The sequence below is a fragment of the Tenrec ecaudatus genome, chromosome 6 (assembly GCF_050624435.1).
Source record: "Tenrec ecaudatus isolate mTenEca1 chromosome 6, mTenEca1.hap1, whole genome shotgun sequence".
NCBI classification, from domain to species: domain Eukaryota; kingdom Metazoa; phylum Chordata; class Mammalia; order Afrosoricida; family Tenrecidae; genus Tenrec; species Tenrec ecaudatus.
Genome location: NC_134535.1, coordinates 89,053,979 through 89,077,655, shown reverse-complemented (window position 1 = coordinate 89,077,655; position 23,677 = coordinate 89,053,979). Strand labels below are relative to the sequence as shown.

The following is a 23,677-nucleotide window of genomic DNA, read 5'->3' as shown; positions in this document are numbered from 1 at the left end:
AGAGAGGATGCCACCATAGAAAGTATGTATTTTGGTAGCCCTCCAATCAAGGTGCAACCTGATTAAATTCTGCCCAGTTGGCACAGAAAACCTAACTATCACAAGAGTATACTATGTAGGGTTTGTTCCCCTTCTTGAATGCATTTCTTGACTTTCATAGTATTTCAGACGTTGTATTCCAACAAATCTGCAGTTATTTCTCTACTTTTTGGGGTCTCTTCACATTCTGGAATTCCAATCACAAGTAGGCTTTCTTATATATATTTCCTATGCTTTCTTTTATATATATGATTGTTCCTTTAGCAAAGAAGTATTAAAATTTGCCTATGATCTCGCTTAATCTTCCATTTACCTTTTCTATGCCTTATCTATTCCTTAACTTTTAAAATTGATCTTCTGGATTTCTATTTGCTATTATTATACAGCTTTTCTTTTTAATGTATTGGGTTTTTCTTTTATTTTTATAAATTCTAAAAATTGTTTTTTAATGTTTTAGCTTCATCAGCATCTTTTTTTTAAATCATTTTATTGGAGGTTCTTAAAGCTGTTATAGCAGTCCATACATCAATTGTATCAAGCACATTTATACATATATTGCCATCATATTCAAAACATTTTCTTTCTACTTGAGCCTTGGTTATCAACTCCTCTTTTTTCCCCTCCCTCCTCAGCCCTCCCACCCCTATGAACCTTTGATAAATTATAAATTATTATTATTTTCATATCTTACACCATCCGCTGTCTCCCTTCACCCACATTTCTGTTGTTCATCGCCGGGGGAAGGGTGTGTGTGTGTTATACATCGGTCATTGCAAACAGTTCCCCCTTCTTGAACCCCTACCCTCATGGTATTGCTACTCCCATTATTGTTCTTGAAGGGTTTATCTGTCCTGGATTCCACGTGCCAAGAGCTCTAGCTGGATCTGTAAGGTAGAACTGGGGTCATGATAGTGGGGGGAAGGAAGCATTAAAGAACTAGAGGAATGTTGTGTGTTTTCTCCGTGCTATACTGTATCCTGACTGACTCATCCCTTCCTTGTGACCCTCCTGTAAGGGGATGTCCAGTTGTCTGCAGATGGGTTTTTGGGTCTCCGTTCCCACCCCTCTTGTTCACATGGATATGATTGCTCTGGGTCTGATGCCTGATAACTGATCCGGTTGACACCTCGTGATCACACATGCTGGTGTGCTTCTCCCATGTGGGCTTTGTTTCCTCACTGCTAGATATCCGTTTGTTTAACTTCAAGTCTTCAAGATCTCAGATGCTATATCTTCTAATAGCCAGGTACCATCAGCTTTCTTCACCACATTTGTTTATGCACCCATTTGCCTTCAGCAACTGTGATTGACAACTCTCTTGATATTTCTCTTAAGCTATTGAAAGTACATAAATATCATTATTTGGAATTCCTCATTAGGTATTCCTGGTGTCAGTTCTTTATCAGAAAAGTTTTACGGTTTTGTATTTTGATCACTTGTTTGAGCCACTGTGGTTTCTTCATGTGAACTGAAATTGCTTGTTGTCTTTGAGATACTGTATTGTTATATTTGTTAATGGATGGTTGTATGCTAGTCTATTTTTAGGCACTCACCACTGTGTCCTAGTGGGTATGATACAAAATGGAGTGTGCACAGTTTTCTCATCATTGTTCAGAGTTCATTTTGGATTTTTAAATTCTTGATCTTTATTAAGGTTAAGGAATTTTCTGCCATTCTTCAAATAGTGCGCGCAAGTGTGTGTGTCCACTTTTGAAAAAGTTTCATAATGAGGATGTTGGTTGCTTGATGGGGATCCGGTAATTTTTTAGTGGAATCGTAGGCATTAGTATTTTTCAGGGTGTTTTCTTTCTCAGTTTTCCCTGGTGTTAATCAGTGTTTGCGGCAATATTTCTTTGTGCAAGAAATTCTTAGGTAGGTAGAGACTTTAAGGCCTTACTTACCCATTCCTCTGTTTTTAAAATCTAGACTGAGGTTTCTTTCAGTAACTCCCAAAGAGAACAAAAACATACTAGGTATGTGTGGCTAAGGAGTGGTAAGAGGTGTCGTTTTCATTGGTTATCACTCCTGTTACTGCTGTATGTGAACTCTGTTTTCATGACCTTATTTTCAATTGTAGAACCCACAACTAATGAACTACTTGTGAGCTTGTGTTAGTCTGGGTAGACAAGAGAAACAAAATTCATAGATACTCATGTGAATAAGAAAGAGCTTTATATAAAGCATGATTGTACATTAAGAAAACATCCCAGCTCAGTCTAGATCAAGTCCATAAGCCCAATATTAGCCCATATGTCCGATACCAATCTATAAAGGCCTCTTGAGACTCAGGAAACAGATGCAGTGATGCCGAATGCAGGAAGATCACAGGCCAGTGGGTGGGAAGGCTTGTGGATCCAGTGCCATTATACGCATCTCAGCGCTGGCCGGGGTCTCCACGTGGCTCATCGAGTTCAGGGCACTAGCGTAGCCCCATGGGTCTTGTCAGCTGCAATGACTCCCAGGTAGGGAGCATAGAGAAGAGGGTGTCTCCCACCTCCAAGGAGGAATACCCAAGTTCCCAGAATCCTCAGGAGAAAGCCATGCCCACACAGGCCTCGTTGTCTCTGACCTGATTAACAGGCTAGCCCAAGGGTGCTCAATACGTCAATCGCAATCTACTAGTCAATTGCAAATGTAGTGTGGGTAGGTCGCATGGCATTTAAAAAATAGAGGTAAACCTATCATCAATCCCATCACTTAATTGATATACAGCGCAGCCAATCAGATGCAATCTTAGGTGTCAAACGTATGTGCAAACAACTACACTAAGTGCAGCAAACCTGACAAGCTAAGTTACTGCCAATTTTTATACCGTGGTTTTTTTCTCCCAAACATAAGAAAGGGTATTAAAATGAGTGGGGGGGCTGAACCAAATAAGGTCAAAAACATATCACTTTCATACGAAATGGGAGATTTTGAACACTACAATCCGAGCGCATGAACAGTTCTGGAACTTACTCGCAGAGGGAAATTACCCAAACATGAGAACATGTGCGACCTTCTTGACTGCACTATTCGACTCTACTGATTTATGTGAGTCAGCCTTTTCCCACATAAAGATCAGTGAGTCCAAATACCGTTCTACCATGACGGATGGTCATTTGGAAGTGTGCCTGAGGCTGGCTGTCAGCAGCTGCTGTCCGGACTTTGCATCCCTGGCTCATTCCATTCAGTGCAAGTCCTCAGAGTAAATGACAAAAAATGTACATAGTTAATGGTGTTGTGTTATGCAATATGGACTCATGCAGTTATGCAAGGTACGTAAACATACATTGCACATATAAAGAATTCTCAATGCACTTATGAATGAATGAAATAAATTTATGTTTTGCATTATTGTAGTTAATAGATCATTTTGACTTGATCATTTTCTAAGTAGCTCACGTGCTGAATAAATGTGAGCATCCCTGGGCTAGACTTTACCCTTTCATTCTTAATCCTCTCAAATTGACAAATGATTATATAACTACCGCAGAGCTTATAGATAGGACTGATTGTAATCTTCCATTCATGGTCACCTTCCTCACTCCAAGAGGGCCCACTTAACCCTTTATATAGAGATCCTAAAGCCTTAAACATAGGTATTAGTGAATTTATCTGGGAATACTGCAGCCTTTCTGCTGTGCACAGACAGGGAGGAGTGGGCATTCCCAGAACAAGCTCTGAATTTACAGTCAGCGCTGGAAGTCTTTCTGTATGCATCAACAGGCAGTATGTTGGCTACGGGAGCAGTCAGCCTCAGGAGGTGTCACTTTATAGTTAACAACTGCCGGCAATACACCATATCAGGAACAGGGAGAACTTTGGTCCAATGAGACGTGTTGTTAAAGTATGAGTATCTGTAGGCTTTTACGGCCCACTGAGTTCTATTCCTAGTGACTATCACATATGTAGAACTTAGACGTCATCTTTCCACTTTATTTTTAAATACAAAAAATTATAAGGAGTTGATAATTACTAATTAGGAAAACAATTCTGCTAGGAAGCTTTCTGTATGTGTATTTTGGTAAAAATGGATACATTTCTGTTGGGAAATAGACTATGTGGATGTGGTTTATTTCTAAACTATTTTATTTCATGTATTTTCCCCTGTTTGGCTTTAAAGCCCAAGATTTTCAGTCAAAAATTGGAAATTTTCTTACTGAGATTTTAATCTATGCTTGTATTTTTTCAGCTTGAGAAAATATTAATTTTTATCTCATTTTTATTCCCAGCTTGTTGATAATAAATAGTATTAATTATGGTCACTGTTTTTGTACCTTCATATAATATAAAATCTAGGCAAGCCTGCCTTTTAATTTTTAAAACCAATGTCCCCATTCTTTTTTAAATAGCCCATCTTCCTTCTGAGTTTATGTTCTTTTTTTTTTAAATCATTTTATTGGGGCTCATACAACTCTTATCACAATCCACACATAGATCAATTATGTAAAGCACCCTTATTGCCATCATCATTCTCAAAATTCGCTTTCCTGGGTTTATGTTCTTAATTTGTGTAGAACACATTCTTCTTTACTTTTTCTTTAAGTGAAAATTTGTTCAGGGAAAAATTCTGAGATTGGGGGTTATTTTTGTTTTTGCACTCATTCCATTTATTGAATTCTGTTGTAACTTTTAAAAATTGTCATTTGTTGTTTTCCGCCTTCCTTTTTAGGTAATATAAAATTGATTTATCATCTTTCATTTGCCTTTGGTGCTTCACCACCCTGTGATCAGGCATAGATTTTCTTTACTTGTGGAATTTCAAAGTTTGAACTTTCATGTCCATTTCTCCTAACTTGCCTTGCATATATTTCATCTCTTTATCAGCAGTTTCAGCTTACTCTGCCTAATATGCTACTCATCTGTTCATTAAATTTTTAAAATGTGACCATTTTAATTTCAAAATGTTCTTTTCATTATTTTTACATTATCCCGATTTGATCTTTTGTGGTTTTAATTTAAATATATTTTTATTTATACCTGAATCATCTCTATCTGAAGTTGTTGGTGCTGTAACTCTCTAATCCTCCTTTATGGCCGACTAATCCCCCTTTATTTATAATGTTGATTGCAAATTTCAGCAGACACTTCTGTGGGAATTTTGTAGTTTGGATTAGGAAAAACCAGTATTGTGAAAATAAAACAGATATTTCTGCATTGTTTTTGTTAATCATTTGAAAGGAAACTTGGCCTCAAATAATTCTTAAACAATTTCTTTTCCCAACCCTTATAAATTTGGTTTTCGTACCTAGAACTCTTCATTGAGAATTTCCTCAGTTCTAGGTAGGAAAACCAAATTTATAAGGGTTGGGGGGGAAATTAGTTAAGAATTCAAGAGAAATTTTTTTAAGCCAAATCTCAAAGGTTATCAATCTTCTGTTTCTATATTTCATTCAAGGTATTTGATGTTCAAATTTCTCACGCTGATGGAGTAAACAAATAATTTATATTTTCCACAAAATTACTTTTTTTAATAATTTAAAATTACTTAATATCTTGTGTCCTGTTCTCCTATCACCCACTAAATGGCAAATCCTGTAATTAAATGTTAGACAGACAATTTCTTTTAATCTAGAAAATTCATGGTAAGAAATATCGTACAAAATTTATTTTACATATTGAATCACAATGGGAGTAGCAGGTTTTTTAGTATCATGGCTAATTACCTGAAGAAATCTCATGTTAAAAAGGATGAGATGATCTTCCCTTTTGTGTGTGGGCTTTTTTCCTCCCATTGCTGTTACCTCTTTATCATTATTTCTGTATTCTTTGACTTGAATTAGCTCTACCTTTTCTATCTTTTTAAGCTGGGGTTTAGGCCACTGACTTTTATTGTAATTTTTTCTAGTATATGTAGTCTTATGTTTAAGCTTATGAAATTCCCTCTAAGGACAATTTTAGCTATCAATTTTAATAAGTCAAGTTTTTCTTATATCTCCATTTAAAAAACCCTTACTTGTCATTATGATTTCTCTCCTTGACCGATATTTTAGAAGAGATTTTAATTATGCCTCCTTGAATGGAGATTTTCTAGTTTACTTTTTATTGATTTTACTATCTTCAGAGAATAAACTCTGAAATCTTAACTTTTTGAAGTGGTTTGATCATATATTTGTAACCCTGCACTAGCCCACTTTTATAATCACTTCTTAAGTGTTTTTAAAGGAACATATATTGTGGTTATTGGATGCAGATATTTTTCCTTGGTTGCTTAGGTCAACACCAATCATCATGAGGCTCATATTTTATAAATTATTACTCATACAGTTATTTCCTTGGTCTTTTAATATAACAGAGGTATTTAAAATCTCCCCGTTTGATAGTTACCATATATACTCGTGTATAAGCCAAGGTTTCCCAGAACATTTTTAATGCGGTTTTTGTAGTAAAATTAGGTGTTTCAGCTGATGATATTCGGATCAGCTTGTACTTGACTATATACCAGTTCTCACTATATTTCCATAACACTGACTTTTCCCTATTTTGTGACTGTTAGTTCATTTATACAACATATAATTGTATCTGTCTAGTCCATTGAGTTGTGATAGAAATGTCCCATATTTTGTCTTAAAATTTATTTTTTTGGTCCCATATCATTTTCATTTGCCGAGAAATTTTGTATGGTTTCTGCCGTACTTTCAACCTTTCTATCCTTATCTTTTTTATGAGTTTTTTAAAACAGAGTATGTTTGGACTTGTTTTTTTCCCAGTGAGACAAACTCTTGTTTTTTTAATTAGTACACGATTTAATTTACTTTTCATTTTTTCTGTCTCACATGTTTTGATTTGTTTTCAATATGATCCTCATCTTTATTTTTTCTTCTATTTTCTTTACAATTTCTGAACTGATTTGTACAAGCATTACCACTGGATTATTTTTCTCCTCGGCTGATTTCCTTGGAGTTCCATTGGTGTAGTGGTGAAAGCACCCTTCTGCTAACCACAGGAGTGGTGAATCCAACCCACCAGCCTCTCTGTCAAGGAAAGACGGTTGTCTGCCTCTGTAAAGGTTTACAGCTTTAGAAACCCCGTGAGGCAGTTCCAATCCGTCCTCTCAGGTCACTGAGTGAAACTCAACAACAGTGGGTCTATTTTGATTTTTCGTTAATTTGATAATTCTCTTTCACTGTTCTTTCATTGTTTACAGAGTATAATTTGAATCTATACTACTTTAATCAATTAGTACTTTCTACCTCATGGATTATGTAGGAACTGTCGAAAAACCCCATGTCCGTGTATAATCGCTTTTCTATGATCCTCTTGTTACTTGTTCTTTTTTTTTTTTAAATAAAGCTTCTTAAGATGAATCTTGAAATACATGTATCAAAAATTTTAGCAATAAAAAGTGAGATATCACAAGATAAAGTGATAGATAAATTGTTTGGAAATAGTTGGATAAATGTATTAGCTTGGGAAATTACACATAACAGTGGGGTAAATATTTACTCGTGTCCCACATATTAATGAAAATACTTTGTAGTTAGAGAATACTGGAAAGCAGTTACCTAGGTTATTAATTTGGTGGCATACTGCTTCCCCTCTTGCTGTTTGGATGCTTACTAGATGTAGATTTACTTGCTAGGTGACCATCTATGTTGCAGGAGTGTCTGTAAGCAGTAATACTGTTGTGTTCGTGTAGTTTTCTCATGACTCATAAATTTTTAACTACTGGTGAGCATAAACACCATTTCTATCTATTTGTACTGTAAAGTGGTATATCTAAAACTATCTGTAATTCTTATTGGTGGCCATGTCATAGACAATGCTAACATTGCTGTTGTTTGCAGCCTAAATATTTAGAGTTGAAGGAAATGCTAAGGTTAACGAGCCTAAAGGCATTTAAAAACAGCTTCTAAACATTTTCACAGATAGGTGCTCTAATTTCTTTCACAAACTCAAAAATTCTAGGAGTCCAGGTTTAGAATTATTCAAGGAGTCCAGGTTTAGAATTATTCTAGGAGTCCAGGTTTAGAACCCCTAACCTAAAAAGACACCTTTCATATATAAGTATTACAATCTATACAAGGATCTACATATAACCTCCTTCCTGGGGGATGGACAGCAGAAAAGTGGGTGAAGAGAGACGTCAGACAGTGTAAGATATGACAAAATAATAATAATTTGTAAATTATCAAGGGTTCAGGAAGGAGGGGGGGAGGGTAAAAAATGAGGAGCTGATACCAAGGGCTCAAGCAGAAAGCCAATATTTTGAGAATGATGATGGCAACATATGTACAAATATGCTTGACACAATGGATGGATAGATGGATGGATTCTGATAAAAGAGTTGTACGGGCCCCCAATAAAATGATTAATAACCCCAAAAAGTGTTACAATCCAGAGAAAATTAGAACATTTATGTAAAAGTCCCTGGAATGTAACAAGACCCACATGAAGTAAAAAAAAAAAAAGCAGAAATGTTACACTTTTAGGCGTGATCACTTTTAATGTAATAATATTATTATTTCAAAAAGTCATAATTCAGTATAATAATTTATCATTACAGTTTTGGAAAGACATTGTTGATGATAATGAAGTACGTGACCTCATTTCTGATAGAAATAAATCTCATGGTAAGTCACTGAGTGCAAAATTACTAAATAATCTTAGAATATCGATATTAGTAACAAATTCTAAATTGTGTAAACCATATTTTTTACATGCAGAAGGTACATCAGGAGAATGGATTTGGGAATCTTTATTTCATCCACCTCGAAAGCTGGGCATTAACGATATTGAAGGACAGCGGGTACTTCAGATTGCTGTGATTCTGCGAAATCTTTCGTTTGAAGAGGGCAATGTTAAGCTCTTGGCAGCTAATCGAACTTGTCTTCGTTTCCTGTTACTTTCTGCACATAGTCATTTTATTTCTCTAAGGCAGTTGGGCCTTGATACATTAGGAAATATTGCAGCTGAGGTAAGCATGTTTACTTAAAAATGGTAGGCTGTGGCATTATCATAGTTGCCATTTTGTTATATATTTTCACATATTGTAAGCACAGATACATTATTTAGAAAAAGTTGTTTTTTCTGAAGTGGTTTGAAGTTTTATATTTTTTTTATGTTCATGTTCATTAAATTTGGAATGTACAGCACTAGAAGAACCCTATCTCACCAATGTTGCCTTTCTTTTTCCCCAGCTTTTATTGGACCCTGTTGATTTCAAAACTACTCATCTGATGTTCCATACTGTTACGAAATGCCTAATGTCCAGGGATAGGTTTTTAAAGATGAGGGGTGAGTGTTCAGTTAGCTTCTCATTGTCTAAAGTGTCCAAACTTTTAGTCATTTATTAGAAAGCAATGTGTGTGCATATGCTTTTCAGGAATGGAAATTTTGGGAAATCTTTGCAAAGCAGAAGATAATGGTGTTCTAATTTGTGAATACGTGGATCAAGACTCATACAGAGAGATCATTTGTCATCTCACTTTACCTGATGTGCTGCTCGTGATCTCAGCACTCGAGGTGCTATATATGCTCACAGAAATGGGGGATGTTGCTTGCACAAAAATCGCCAAAGTAGAAAAGAGCATAGGTAAGATTGATTCACAGAAATATTTAAATTATTTTCTTTATTGGGTGAAGATAGTTAATATGGTGATATTTTTAAAATCACAGTTGATATTTGGAGTTTACCAATTATTTTTGAGGAGTAGTTATTAACTAGTCCACATTAGTTTATCAGATAGAGACTGTCTTACAGAGGATTATGTGACTGGGTAATCCCTATTCCTTCTCCTTATTTTTAGTTTGCTGTATTCCAGATTTAAATTCGACAGACTTGCTATGTCCGCCTTTCTGGGAAGCAGGTCTTACTGTTTCCGATGATCATCTGCGTCTAAGCACCTAGAGCTGAGTGAAACAGGCTTCCTTCCTGCTCGTCTTGGAAGTTGTTTCTAGTGCTAATATGTTAAAATTAGTGAACTTAATTCTGGAGTAGGTCGTCAGTTCTAAAGCTATTACTCATATCATGTCAACATTTTACTCAGTTGACTAAAATGATTTTTTTCTTAGTTGTAAAACTATAGTCAACATTAATAAGATTTAACTTGAAAAATATTATTGAAAAATTAAAATATCATTTTCCGTATACACCGTTGTTCTTAAATCTGACTACACATCAGAATCACTTGGGAAACACATATATATTCATATACCAATGCCTAGTCTCCACTGCAGATTTGCTAGATCAGTTTTTAAAGATTGACATTTAAAATGTATTTTTAAAATCCACAGATAATTCTAATGTGCATGATTTATGGACTAGCAGTTGAGAACCACTGGTCTGTACAACACAATGAATTTGACATTGTTTTATAATAATATTAACTAGTAAATATTGGCTTTTTACTTATTTTAGACATGTTAGTGTGTCTGGTTTCTATGGATATCCACATGTTCGGTCCTGATGCCCTGGCTGCAGTGAAACTCGTCGAACATCCAAGTTCCAGCCATCAAGTTTTATCTGATATTAGGCCACAAGCTGTAGAACAAGTTCAAACTCAGACCCATGTAGCATCTGCCCCAGGTTCGTGTCTTCACATAATCTTTTTTAATATGGTTATTGGTGTGTAAATTCGGTACTAAATATATATAGCTATACTAAACTGTGATGCAATATAGGGCACGGTGTCAATAGTTGACACAGTAAGTAAAGGAGAGTTTAGGTGTGTACTCTAATATCTTTAATATTTGCACACTATAGGAGCACAATTCAGATGAACACAGAAGAAGAATGGGGTAATTGAAAAATCATGTTGAGAATGATTTGAGGAAGAGTATTAGGGACTATCATAATTATAAGTGCAATTAGAAATATCCAGTGCGCATTATATGTGATTTTGGTCATAACAAATTGACCTACCAGGAATAGGATAATCATAGATTGATTGCCTTATAATTCTCCCAGGTAGTCATTAGAACATAGGAAGGGGGTACCCCCTCCTCCCCAAAAAAGGGAAAAGGCTCCGATGAGTAGAACTTTCATAATATGCACTTTCCCCCATTATGCAAGCATCGAGCAGCTTGCTCTGTTGTTGCACCCCGTGACTTTGCTTGAGAAAGTTCTCTCTGGTCACAGTGAATTTTTTTCATAAAAGCAGTTTGTCTCTGTTTTTGTGATGGCCGATTTAAGAGAACAGCATGTGGCTGTGAAATTTTGTTTCATGCTCAGAAAAATGCCACAGAAACTACTGTGATGTTGAACACAGTTTACAAGGACAGCGCTATGGGAAAACTCTAGTGTACAAGTGGTTTTCTCATTTCAATAAAGGTGAAATGTCGATTGTTGACAGACCTTGCTTGGGACGTCTGTCAACTTCCTAGATGGACGATGTCAACAAAATGCATGCACTTGTGCTCAAAGACCGATGACCATTGAAGAGAGGGAGAAGTTATCTGGACTATCTTGGAGCTGGGTTCAGCGAATTTAATGGACAATTTGGGAATGAGCCTGGTCACTGTGAAATAACTGACCAGGAAAAAGAGCGTGTAGTCAACACCGGCCATGCTTTGAAATAACAGCTCTGAAGCAACCCAGACTTTTTTCCCAAGGTTGTTACTGGTGAGGAGACATGGTGCTATTTTTACAACCCCCAAAGCAAACATCAGTCAAGCTAGTGGAAGAAGTCATTGTCACCCCGCCCAAGAATTTCTCATCAAGTGAAATCAAAGATCAAGGTGATACCCATTTGGTTTTTTGATGTGAGGTGGATAGTGTATTTGGAGCTCGTTCCACCAGGTCAGACTGATGAAGCTTTCTATTTAGAAGTTCTGAAAAGATTGCATAACAGCGTGCGACAAAAAGGTCTGCTTTGTGGCAGACAGAGGACTGGTTTTGCAACTATGCCAGTGCACCTGCTCACGCAGCCTTCCCAGGGCACCAGTTTGTGGCAGAACATAGCATGTCTCTTGACCCATGCACCTTACTCACCTGACCTCGTACCGTGTGACTTCTTCTTGTTTCTGCAAATGAAGAAGAACTTGAAAGGACAGCGATTTGATGACATAGAAGAGGTGGGGGGAAAAAACAAACGAAGGTGCCGTCAGCCATCTGAACAGATGAATTTGAAAAATGTTTACAGAAACGGAGTCACATATTTGACAAATGGTAGTAAGTATAATGGAGAATAGCAGTGTTATTTTTAAATATATATATATATAAATAACATAGCTTTGAAAAAATGCCAGGGTTTTTGGTTTTTTGGAGGGCTTCTCCCTTATAGGTTATACACTTAACTCTTAAAACCATTTTTAATGACTTAAAAGTGAAGTAGGAGCAGGGACACTTGAACACATGGAAATACATGCAAACATGTATACCTGCGCATGTGCATCCTCCTAGGGATCTTTGGCTGACTTCTTCTGTTAACTCAAATCTCTTTAATTATAATGCAGGGCTGTCAAATAACTAGCTTTCTCTTCAGACTGTGAGTCTCTTTTCTCCTGGCTAATTGTAGTCATCATCTCATATTTTAGCACTCTCAGACTCTTTGTAGAGTGCTTTCTCACCTTCTTTAGTCCTGAGAAAAACCCAATCCAACATTTATAGTATATGTCCTGCCTCCTACTTCCCAAGACACCTCTCGCTCCTTGAATGAACTATGCTCATTTTTTCAGCTGACCTCCCTCTCACTCTGCAGTCTGGAGGCCATCTGGTATAAACAGCATCACCTTCTTACCCCTTCACTTACAAACTTAGTACATTTTAATTTCTTTCTCAGCTTCCTCCTGCCTTTGGAAGAAATGCTACTTCTTCTGAATCTTCTCTAAATATTAATTATTCCATCTTCTTGGTTCTGTATTTCAAACATCTCTTTACCTGATAAGTCCTTTCAATGTAGTAATACATTGAAATCTATCTCATTCTCTTGAATTGTGTCCAAGCAAAATTTCTCTTTATCTTTAACTATCACATCCATCAAATCACCAGTTTATACTGATTACTCCTAAATCCTCTAGTGGCCTCAATTGAAAGTGCTTATGACTAGGTTGAGACTCTAATCATCTCTTTGCTACATAGTCTTATCACAGTCTCAATCTCTTTTCTACCCTACTTTATAGTACTAAGATTTCTAGTTATATAAAATATGTAACATTAACCCTTATTTCATTATGTCTTTCTGAAACATGCAGGAGAAGTGTGTCATGTGTATTCCTCTTACATAAATTTAAGTAGCAAACTGGACAAATAATTGTGTACTGTAAAGTCAGTTCTGATTCCAAGTGATCCTTTGGACAGAGACTCTCCGAGACAATATTGGTTAAAGAAGCAGATATCCAGGTCTTTTCTCCCACAGAGTAGCTGGGGTATTCACACCATTGATCCTTCAGTTAGCTGCTCAGCACGTAGCCATTGTGCCACCAGGCCTCCTTGGACAAACAAGGCATGGGGGAAATAGGTCATTTTGACTGTCAGTCTACTTACTGAGCATTCATGCACAGACAATAGATAACAGCATTTAATGCATGTTGAGGAATCTACAGTTGGATGTTGTTGTTTCTCAATCCTGACAAGAAATGGAACCATGTATACTGCCAGTTAAATGGGTAATGAAGAGGATATATTGCTAGTCACAAAGAAAAAAATGAAAATTAAATTAATGGAGGGCCATAAGGAAATTAAGAAGATGTAAGTAATTGATAAATTATCAGTAAAGGCACTTGATTTTATTGAGCTATTTTCAAAAATAGAGTCTAAACTGATTTTGATTAGTTACTGGACCTTTCCAGTGATGTTGACCTTCACACAACCCCAGCCCGAGAGGTGATCCTCATTTAACAAACGAACAAAATTAAACATTGAGATATTGTGGCTTACGTGTGTTTTACAGAACTGGGGTTAGGCTTCTTAAAGACTAAAAAGAATTCAGATTTGAGCTGATACACACATTATCACTTACTCTGGATTAAATATTTTACTTGTTTAATCAATTGTCCTACATAGTTTGTCCCTCCACACCCATAATTTAATGCTGCTTTATTACAGAATTGTCTTCAAACTTTTGGTTCATTTAACTCTACACTCTGAAGATTTATGTACTGATTAATACTTATGAGGGCTGAGATCCAAATTCACTCATACTTTAAATAATTGCTAAGGACTTTTTAAATTTGTATTAAATTTAGTATTATAAAATAAAACCATTATAATCCTTTTTGTATACAACAGAATCTTGATGTTCAATAAGGATAAGTAAAAAATTATTGCTTAGAGAGCAAATGCTTTGAAAATGATGAGGGCAAAGAATGTACAGATGTGCTTTACACAACTGATGTATGTATGGATTGTGATAAGAGTTGTATGAGCCCCTAATAAAATGTTTTTTTTTAATTATTGCTACTAGGGTCCATTTCATATATGCATGGATTTAGTAAAAATAAAATATGTTCAAATACGACTCTGTGATCAGTGGATGGCTACTGATAAGTTCTCAGTAACAGTCTTAGTCATGGTGTGGGTGCCTTAAAAAAAATTGTAGTCAAAACAGTGGCTTGTGACAAGATCCTTTGGGACGAGTTTTTGGGATTCCAAAATAAATTTGTTTACCACAAGTAGATCTCTGTGGATTCTTGTGAAGACGTTTTTGTTTTGTTTTGTTTTGTTTGTTTTTTCAAAAATTGAGGACTACATTATTGAGAAAAGACCAGAAAAAATTGTGCTGAGGATATTTTCTCCATCATAGCACTGAACTTGCTCATTCGTCCTGTCAAAGGCTATCCTATGGGAACTTTGTTGGGAAACTTTACCACATCGGCCTTGATTTTCCCCTTCAGACCGCCTTTTGTTTCCCAAACTCAAAGGACATTGAAAGGACACAATTTAAACCCCTCAAAGATACCCAAAGTGCCATTTTTATGTGATTAAATTCAAGAGCACCTAATGTTTCAGAAAAGACTTAGAGCAGGGGTTCTCACCCTTCCTAATGTCCCACCCTTTCATACAGCTCCTCATGTTGTGGTGACCACCAACCATAACATTATTTTCATTGCTAATTCATAACTGTTGATTTTGCTAGTTATGAATTGTAATGTATATAACTGATATGCAGGATGTGTTTTTTTTAATTGAACATAATTAAAGCATAGTGATTAATCACAAAAAATATGTAATTATATATTGTGAAATATTTATGTGTTTTCCCATGGTCTTAGTCGACTGCTGTGAGTCATTCCATCTCCCCCTCCCCAAGGGGTCACGACCCACAGGTTGAGAACCTCTGACTTAGAGGGAAGCATTGCCTTCAGAGTGCATAGGTGTGGATGGTGGATGTGGCCAGAAACAGTAATTTCACATTTTGACGTTTTTGTTTAAAAAAAGATGTAATTTGTAGCAGTACTATTTTTACTTACCTAGTTTTCATCCATTTCAAAGATACCTAAGTTCTTAACTTTAGACATTTTACAGTTTCCCTCTTTAAACTTGAACTCTGATATTCTTGTAGAACTTTACTGTAATGTAATACATTTTATCCTTGAAAGTCTTACTCATCACCCTATCTTTTATGAAAAAATAGACATTTTAATGTTTTTCAATTCCCAATTACTCTGTAAAGTTCAAAGTGCTTAAAACATCATTACAAACTTTAATAAAAACATTACAAAATTTTATAAATAATCTTAAGTATGTAGTAAAATTATCAGAACCGCATCTCTTAATGAGATAGATGGGACACTTCCCCCTAGTTCTCTGCAAACTATCCATCTAATGTATTTTTGGATGAATATTTATTATTAGAATGAAATTGGTACAGAATTAATTTGGCTCTTTTTTTGTGAAACATTTTTAAAAATCTAGTATGCATAAATAGATGATGGTGGAACTTATTCCAAAAATTAGGGTCTATCATTGTTTTTTGTCCCATCGTTATTTTTAATGTTCAGCTGACAACTTGATTAAATTCTTCATTTTTTTAATTGGAATCAAAGAATTGACACCAGTCACTAAAGACATTTTCATTTGTGCAAAATATGTAAAAAGAATTTAACAAGACGACCATAAAGTACACTTGTTACTCTTTTAAGTGTAGGGACCTTGTTTTACCTAATTAATTCAGAAAGCATTAGCACATTGATTCTCAAACATTAAGGTGCATTGGAATCACCTGTGGTGAGCTTATTAAAATACATTCTGATTACTCCATCACTAGAGTCTGATTCAGGAAGGGCCTGAGAATTTGCAGTTAAAAAAAGGTCCCATAAGATTTTGACACTGCTTGTCGGAGGACTACGCTTGAGGACCATAAGTTAGGAAAACTGAAATATAGACCATATTAAGAACACTACAGTACTTTCTGACGAAGTATGTTGATCGTATACTTTGAATACATTTAGTCAAAACCTTGGCACTGCGATTACCTCTTTCAGTGCTGGTGTAAAGTTCTAGCACATAACTAGTGCTAGTTAACATTGCCATGTATTTCTATGTGACTGCAATAAAATATCGCCATGTTCCACATTTAATAAGAACAGGGAAATTTTTATCGGATATGCTCAACCCAAGGCTGCCTCCGGGTCTTGGCTCTGATCTGGTTTGAATTGGTTCAATCATGGCTGATGAAGCAAAACTAGAACACACCTGAATTTAAAATTTTTTATTGTTTGGAGTGCTAACTAGATCGTGAAAAATCATAGTTTGTAGCCCTGGAATGGGATATTAAGAACAGGAACCTGACCCATGACATTGTAAAACACATTCAAAGCTGTGTGAATCGAACCATTTTTGTTTGGGGCATTGCTGTTTTTTAGCTAAGTCAGTAGAATTGGTTGCTATATAAGACCTATGTTACTCTTGTTTTCTGAGTTTCTATAAAGACTTTGATCCTTAGTTTTTCCTGTTCCAGTGTCATTTCATTGACCATGATTGAACTGGACTGAACAGGTTTGAAGTCCTGCTCAAAAGTAATGCATTCTTTGACAGTTGTTGAGTGATAGAGGAGATTTGGACTTTAAATGAAATAGTCACCACCATATCTAAATTTAGAACACACAAGTGACAAGAATATTTCATTTTCAATATCATGTTTTGCCCTTAACAAAAAAACTCACTATCAATCAATGCCAATTCATAGTGCCCCTAAAAGACAGGTTAGATGAGCCCCTGAGTTGGTGAGGCTGGAACTGTATAGAATTAGGAAGCCTTGTTGTTCTCCTGCTGAGCGGCTGGTGGTTTCAAGCTGCTGCCCTTACAGTTAGCAGCCCAACATGGAACCACTAAGCCACCATTCTGGCTTCTTAATAGTAGTATATAAAACACTGGAATAGATAGGAAGCCTTGCCATACTATTTTTGTTAAAAGATGCTTGTGAGCCGTAATGTTTCTTGTCCTCTTTGACATCTTGTTCTGGTTTTTAACCTAGAGAAATACACCCCTTCAGGACCAGTGCTGATACCGGCGGGTGGAGGGAAGGTGGGATGGAAAGGGGAAACCGATTACAAGGATCTACATATAACCTCCTCCCTGGGGGATGGACAACAGAAAAGTGGGTAAAGGGAGACGTCGGACAGTGTAAGACATGACAGAATAATAATTTATAAATTATCAAGGGTTCATGAAGGAGGGGCGAGTGGGGAGGGAGGGGGGAAATGAGGAGCTGATACCAAGGACTTAAGTGGAGAACAAATATTTTGAGAATGATGAGGGCAACAAATATACAAATGTGCTTAACACAATAGACGTATGTATGGATTGTGATAGGAGTTATATGAGCACCAAATAAAATGATTTTTAAAATAACAATAGTAATAGTAAAAATAAGTATAGTACTTACTATGCGCCATTGTTTTAACTGATTCATATAACTTTTTCCCTCATCCTCATAAAAATGAGGTCAGTTACCGTTACTCTTTGCCGTTTTATATACAGATGGTAAGTTAAGTATCTCACTATTGATTACACAGCTATAGTAAGCATTGTAACCCTAGGAGTCCTGGTGGCGTATAGTGGGTTACGAGTTGGGATTGCCAACTGAAAAGTCAGCAGTTCAAAACCAGCAGATCCTCCACTAGATAAAGATGAGCCTTTCTACTCCTGTAAAGAGTCAACACCTCGGAAACTCAACACGTGCAGTTCTATGTCTCATGAGGTTGCTATGAATCAAAATTGACTCCATGGCAGTGAATTTGGTTTTCTGGTATTATAACCCTGGAGTCAGCCTGTCTGGCTCTTGAATTGTACATCAAGCTATAATTCTGCAATACTTTAAAGGATGGGTGAGAGTAGAGATAATGTGCTGATGCAAAGAAGTTTTAGGAACTAATACATACCAAATTTGAATATGTTGGAATTTATTCTTAAAACTGACTATGTATATTTTAACATATCTTCAGATACCCTTCCCAGTTTGTATTTTTATATAAATTAGTGATTCACGTTTGTATTAATCCAGTTGCTTTCTTATTTTGCTTTATTCAGTTTCTATACTTTCTCAATTTCTAATGTTTTAGAAAATTGATTAATTGACATGAATATGTTTTCATAACCTAAGTGATGATAAAAGGGAACATGGCCTCTAAATAGAGTCAGACCTGAGAAAGGCCTTATTTTATGTAGTAAATGTTTAGAAAGAGAAGAAAAGATAATCCTGAGTTGCCAGCAGAAACCGGCTTTGGTTATAATAATTATGTTCTCCCTTAAAGAATATTTTTCAGTTGCATTCAGCTTTGCTAGCCCCACCAAATGTTCTTCTGTGAACAAATCAGGAACTTAATCTCTTAAAATTAATCTGTACATTTTTTTCTCAACTGTAAAATGGGGATAATTTAATTTATACCGTTTATACTCATGTATAAGCTGGGTTTTTCAACACATTTTTATGCAGTTTTTGTGGTAAAATTAGGTGCCTCGGCTAATATTTGGGTCAGCTTATACTCCAGTATATACAGTACTTTATAAGTAAGACTAAAACAAATAATGTAAATGTAAACTGCATACTGTAGTGTAAATGTTCATTAAATGGCTGTTATTAGCTAGTTCGATAAAAGCCTGGGTACCTAATTAAAGATCATGAGTGCTTCAAGTCATTCACAGTTTCATCTAGTTTCATCACAGTCATTCATTGAGTTACCAGTATTTCAGAAATGCATTTTTACTACCTGAGGGTTCTGAGACATTTTGTTAAAATGTCATCTAAGGAAAAATAGGTAGGTCTATGTTTTGAAGCTAATAAATAATGCTGATTCAATGGTGAAAAGAAAGATAACATACTTTTATAAATATATGATTCTTCTTTATTATAAAATGACCAAGAATGTTTTGTATATTTTGTACTTTTATACTTTCATTAATACCTGTGTGTAGCATAGCAGAAAAGAAAAGATAAATTCATTTTTCTACAAATCTATTTAACTTTCTAGGAGATAGGTAATTTACTTCATTTATATATGTCATCAAATAGCTATGTTAGTAACAGTTTTGAAATTATACATGTAGTAAGCTTAATAGCAAGTACTTTTTTACAAACCTTTTTTCCTCTTCCAGGACAAAAAATATGTATATATACTTAATGACTATTATTGCAATAAATCTTGTTTCTTTCCCCCATTAAGAATAATCTATTGAAACATTTTCTTTTTCTTTAACATTTTCTTGACTAAGGAATTTTGTAACTTTTGCTTATTTTATCCTAGACATGTGTTCATGCCAAATATGTGTGCATGCCACTTAGAGAGTTAATAATGAACTTAGATTTTGATATTAAGAAGTAAAGTCAAAATTTCTGTAATTAAGAGATTCTATAACAATACTGAGATGTTTTGTTGATGTGTTGAGCTGAATGAACTGAATGATTATTTTAATCATATGAAATATCAGTTTCTTCATCTGTACTAACCTCCAGAAGATATCGGTAATAAGATCATGTATTTAAAATATTTAATTTGGTGTCTTGACTCCCGTTTATTTTTACCACAGTCATCAGTATTATTAGAATGATGTGAAAACAAGTGTATTTAAGGCATCTCAAACAGTGCTTTCTACCCTTATATGCTTCATTGCTTACCAGTCTTCTTCCTCAAGTTTATATAACTATTTAAAAGGTATTCTTGGTGACTATTAATTTGTTCAGTATCCAGGAATTGAATATGGTAGATAGTGACTACATTTTTTAAAATGATGTAGCTAATGTATTTTTTTCCTTAGCTTCCAGAGCAGTTGTAGCACAGCATGTTGGTCCACCTCCAGGAATAGTGGAAATAGATAGTGAGAAGTTTGCTTGTCAGTGGTAAGTGCTTTATTTTTATTAAGGCTTTGCCCTTGGGAAGAATTCTTTTTTGTTAGTGTAGAATATTACTCCTTATACCCAAAAGGACAGTGTTAAATCACGTCACTTGTGTGATGCAATAGCTTGAAAGGAAAATACTAACCAGAAAAATACTCACCAGAGTTCAATTAGATTTTGACTTGAATTTTATCAAATTATACCTTTCAGATTAAATGTTATGTTATATGTTAAAAGTTACCTTTGACTCTATAGACATTAAGATTTATCAGATTATAAAATTTGTTTTTCTAAAGGTTGTATGTGGTTAGAATTATATTGGACTGAGTTTAAGAAAAGAAAACTAACATTTGTTACTAAATATCTCATCTTCCATACCAAAACCAAAACTTCTTGCTCATTGGTAGTCAGTTTTACCTTTTTATGGGTAGTAAACTGATTGAATCGAATGATAGGACAGTTACTTGTCTAACTTGAAACTAGATTCTTGAGAAAGTTGATTAGTCCGATCAACTTTTTAGGCTTTATTTTCCTATGAATAGTTGCCCTAATATTGTTTAAGTACAACTTTAATTCCCTTGGAAAAGATGGAAACGTTAACAGATATAAGTATTACATCGCTGTTCAATAATGCACCGAGTTTTAAAATCCCTCCCTTGGTTCCTTTCTTCTCATCCTTGAATATTATTGGTCTCCCATTTTATGTGCTTGTTGTCCTGTGTTCCATGTTTTTGGTGCTTTCATATCTTTTATTCCTAAGACAGTTTTCTCTGGACTCTCCTACTTTGCCTAAGTGAGGTTAATAGTTTTTATGTTCCATTTAATATTTGTGGGTTTTTTCTTCAGTTTTTTACACCTTGAGTTGGTGAATCTTTTCCAGTAGTATTGAAAGGTGTCTTATCTCAAACATTGAAACTAAAATGATGTTTTTATATGTAGACTTTTTCAAAATCTTACAGAAAGGATTATGAAAGTTGGGAAATGTATCACAAACACTAAAAATAATGTACATATTTTGAGGTACAGATTTGACCTTAAAATTTTCAGTTGTACATTTCACCTAGTTCATCTGAGGGTGAAAATAGAGTTACTTTACAATTATTTTATCATAATTATTATTTGACTCATTTTAAAAGAAACATGTATAGTAGCCTGTTATGTATAGTGAGTTCTGGAAGTAGTCTTGTAGGGGTAAACTAACTTATACATGGAAGTTACTGTAAGAAAAAAATAACAGCACGGGTTTTGAGCTGTCGGACGAGAGATCAATAAGCTTGGGCAATGGCCAAGAACAAACTAAGAGGGCACAAGGCCAGGAATGTCTTTCACATAGCGAGCCAAAAAAACTTCAAGTCCCCCAGCGGTTGTCAGCTGTCCAGGCTAACCCAATGCCTGGGACAGTGTTACACTGTTGGAAGAGCAAGCGCTGGCCAGTGAGGCCTGGCTCCACGCACTGTTATAGTGTTGTGGTCGCACAACCTCTGGGCAGCATTTTGCACCTTCGAGAGTGGAGCGACTCCTCCTGTGGAGTTGGTCCTAGTCTGGATGCAAACATTAAAAAAAAAGCTTCAAGTCTAAAACCAAAGCAAAGCCAGTTAGTACGAATCTTAGGAAGATAAACATTGTGAATGATGAAAACATTAAGAGAGTAAATAGAGCTTTTATCGATATACAAAAGGAACTCGCACACCTCTCAAAGACCTTTTCCTCGGACCTCTGCAGAAACAAGTGGTCCCTCAGCAGCACCAAGAAAAGGGACAAGTTAGTGTTGACGAGGCTACGTATTTATTGACTCCGTTATAATCCTGTGGTGGCACAGCTAATTCTCAAGGGAGGGAAAAAAAACAATAAATATTGTAATGTTTTAAAAAGAAAAATAAATAACAGGTTTGAATTAGCTTATAATGGGTTAGAAAGTAAAGATGTTCTGAGTTGGGACTTGGGAATGTGTGGCGTGATAAATGTCATTGTTTTGGTCGACAAGGTCAGGTAAGTTTTTTTTTCTAAGGAGAGAGCCATGAAAATTTAACCTAGTTGACCACTCCCCTACCACCATTTTGCTAATCTGCAGTAGAAACACTGGAGGCTACCATTATCTTTCAATTCTGCCAGCCAGAGAACTTTTTGAAGCCTTCTTTTAGCTCATAGGAGCCCTGGTGGTATAGTGGTTCCACATTGGACTTTGATCTGCAAGGTGAGCAGTTCAAAACCACTAGCCATTCCTCAGAATAAAGATGGAGCTTATCTACACACACAAGCAGTTACAGTCTCAGAAACTCACAGTTCTACCTGTCCTATAGAGTCACTATGAGTGGGCGTTGACTTGATGGCAAATTTGGTTTTTCGGAGTTTTGTAGCTCGTAATCAAAAAATTTCAGGATTATTACTAGAAAGGAACCCGAGTAGATGATCACTAAATAAAACTATTTGTTACAGAACAGTTGTTGTAAGCAGACCAACTTCACATTCACTAAGATGTGAAAAGTGTTTTGTATTTGTTGTAATGATGTTTTTATATGAAAATAAAATTAGAAAGATTTAGTCATTAACCTCTTTTTAAGTCTATTAGTATGTATTTTTGCTCATAATGTGAAATTTGATTACTAAATATAATTTTCCATTTATAATACAATTTCTTGAATGGTTTTGGTACCTTTAGTTACATTCTCTCTTGTGGTATTAATGCCTTTTATTTTTCTCTGCATTTTAGGCTCAATGCTCATTTTGAAGTAAATCCAGATTGTTCTGTCTCTCGAGCAGAAATGTATTCTGAATACCTCTCAACTTGTAGTAAATTAGCCCGTGGTGGGATCCTAACATCAACTGGATTTTATAAATGTCTTAGGTAAGGTACATAGTTCTTCAATTTGAATTTAATGTATTTATATCACTTGGAACACTTGCTCTTTAGGGGAAATAGCAAATACTTATCTACCATTTTAAAGATCTCCAACTAGTTGGTATTTTATATGGTTAGGTTGTACAGTGGTAGAGGAGGTTTATATAAAAGAGAATTTCAGAAATTACAACTGGCTTTTGTACTTGAACTTTATGAAGTTTATAAAAAAAAGAAAGGAGACAGTGTAAGACAAAATGACAAAATAATACTTTATAAATTTTCAAGGGTTCATGAGGGAGTAGGGAGTGGCAAGGGAGGGAAAAATGATGAGCTGATGGCAGGGGCTTAAGTGGAAAGCAAATGTTTTGAGAATGATGAGGGTAATGAATATACAAATGTGCTTTATACAATTAGTGTATGTATGGATTGTGATAAGAGTTGTATGAGCCCCCAATAAAATGATTAAAAAAATAAATAAAATTTTTTTTCTTACCTGCTATGCATGACATGACCCCCCCCATTTTAAATCATTAATTTTTTTAAGTCATGAATAATATGCTATGCTAACATTGTAGATTCAAATATTAAGGTTTTTTATATT

The 23,677-nt window shown here is 35.4% G+C and overlaps 1 protein-coding gene and 1 non-coding gene across 2 annotated transcripts in view; both read left to right on the top strand.

The window, feature by feature from the left end:
* ARID2 (AT-rich interaction domain 2) overlaps nt 1–23,677 on the top strand; it is a 184,035-nt gene that overhangs the window by 103,733 nt on the left and 56,625 nt on the right. The window contains exons 7-13 of the mRNA XM_075551842.1: nt 8,528–8,594; nt 8,688–8,938; nt 9,162–9,258; nt 9,347–9,556; nt 10,382–10,549; nt 20,159–20,240; nt 22,948–23,082. Coding sequence (XP_075407957.1) covers nt 8,528–8,594; nt 8,688–8,938; nt 9,162–9,258; nt 9,347–9,556; nt 10,382–10,549; nt 20,159–20,240; nt 22,948–23,082 — 1,010 coding nt within the window. The remainder of the gene's footprint in view (nt 1–8,527; nt 8,595–8,687; nt 8,939–9,161; nt 9,259–9,346; nt 9,557–10,381; nt 10,550–20,158; nt 20,241–22,947; nt 23,083–23,677) is intronic.
* On the top strand, nt 21,594–21,793 carry LOC142452114 (small nucleolar RNA SNORA74). The gene has a single exon (XR_012785164.1). It is a non-coding gene; the product is annotated as a small nucleolar RNA SNORA74 (small nucleolar RNA).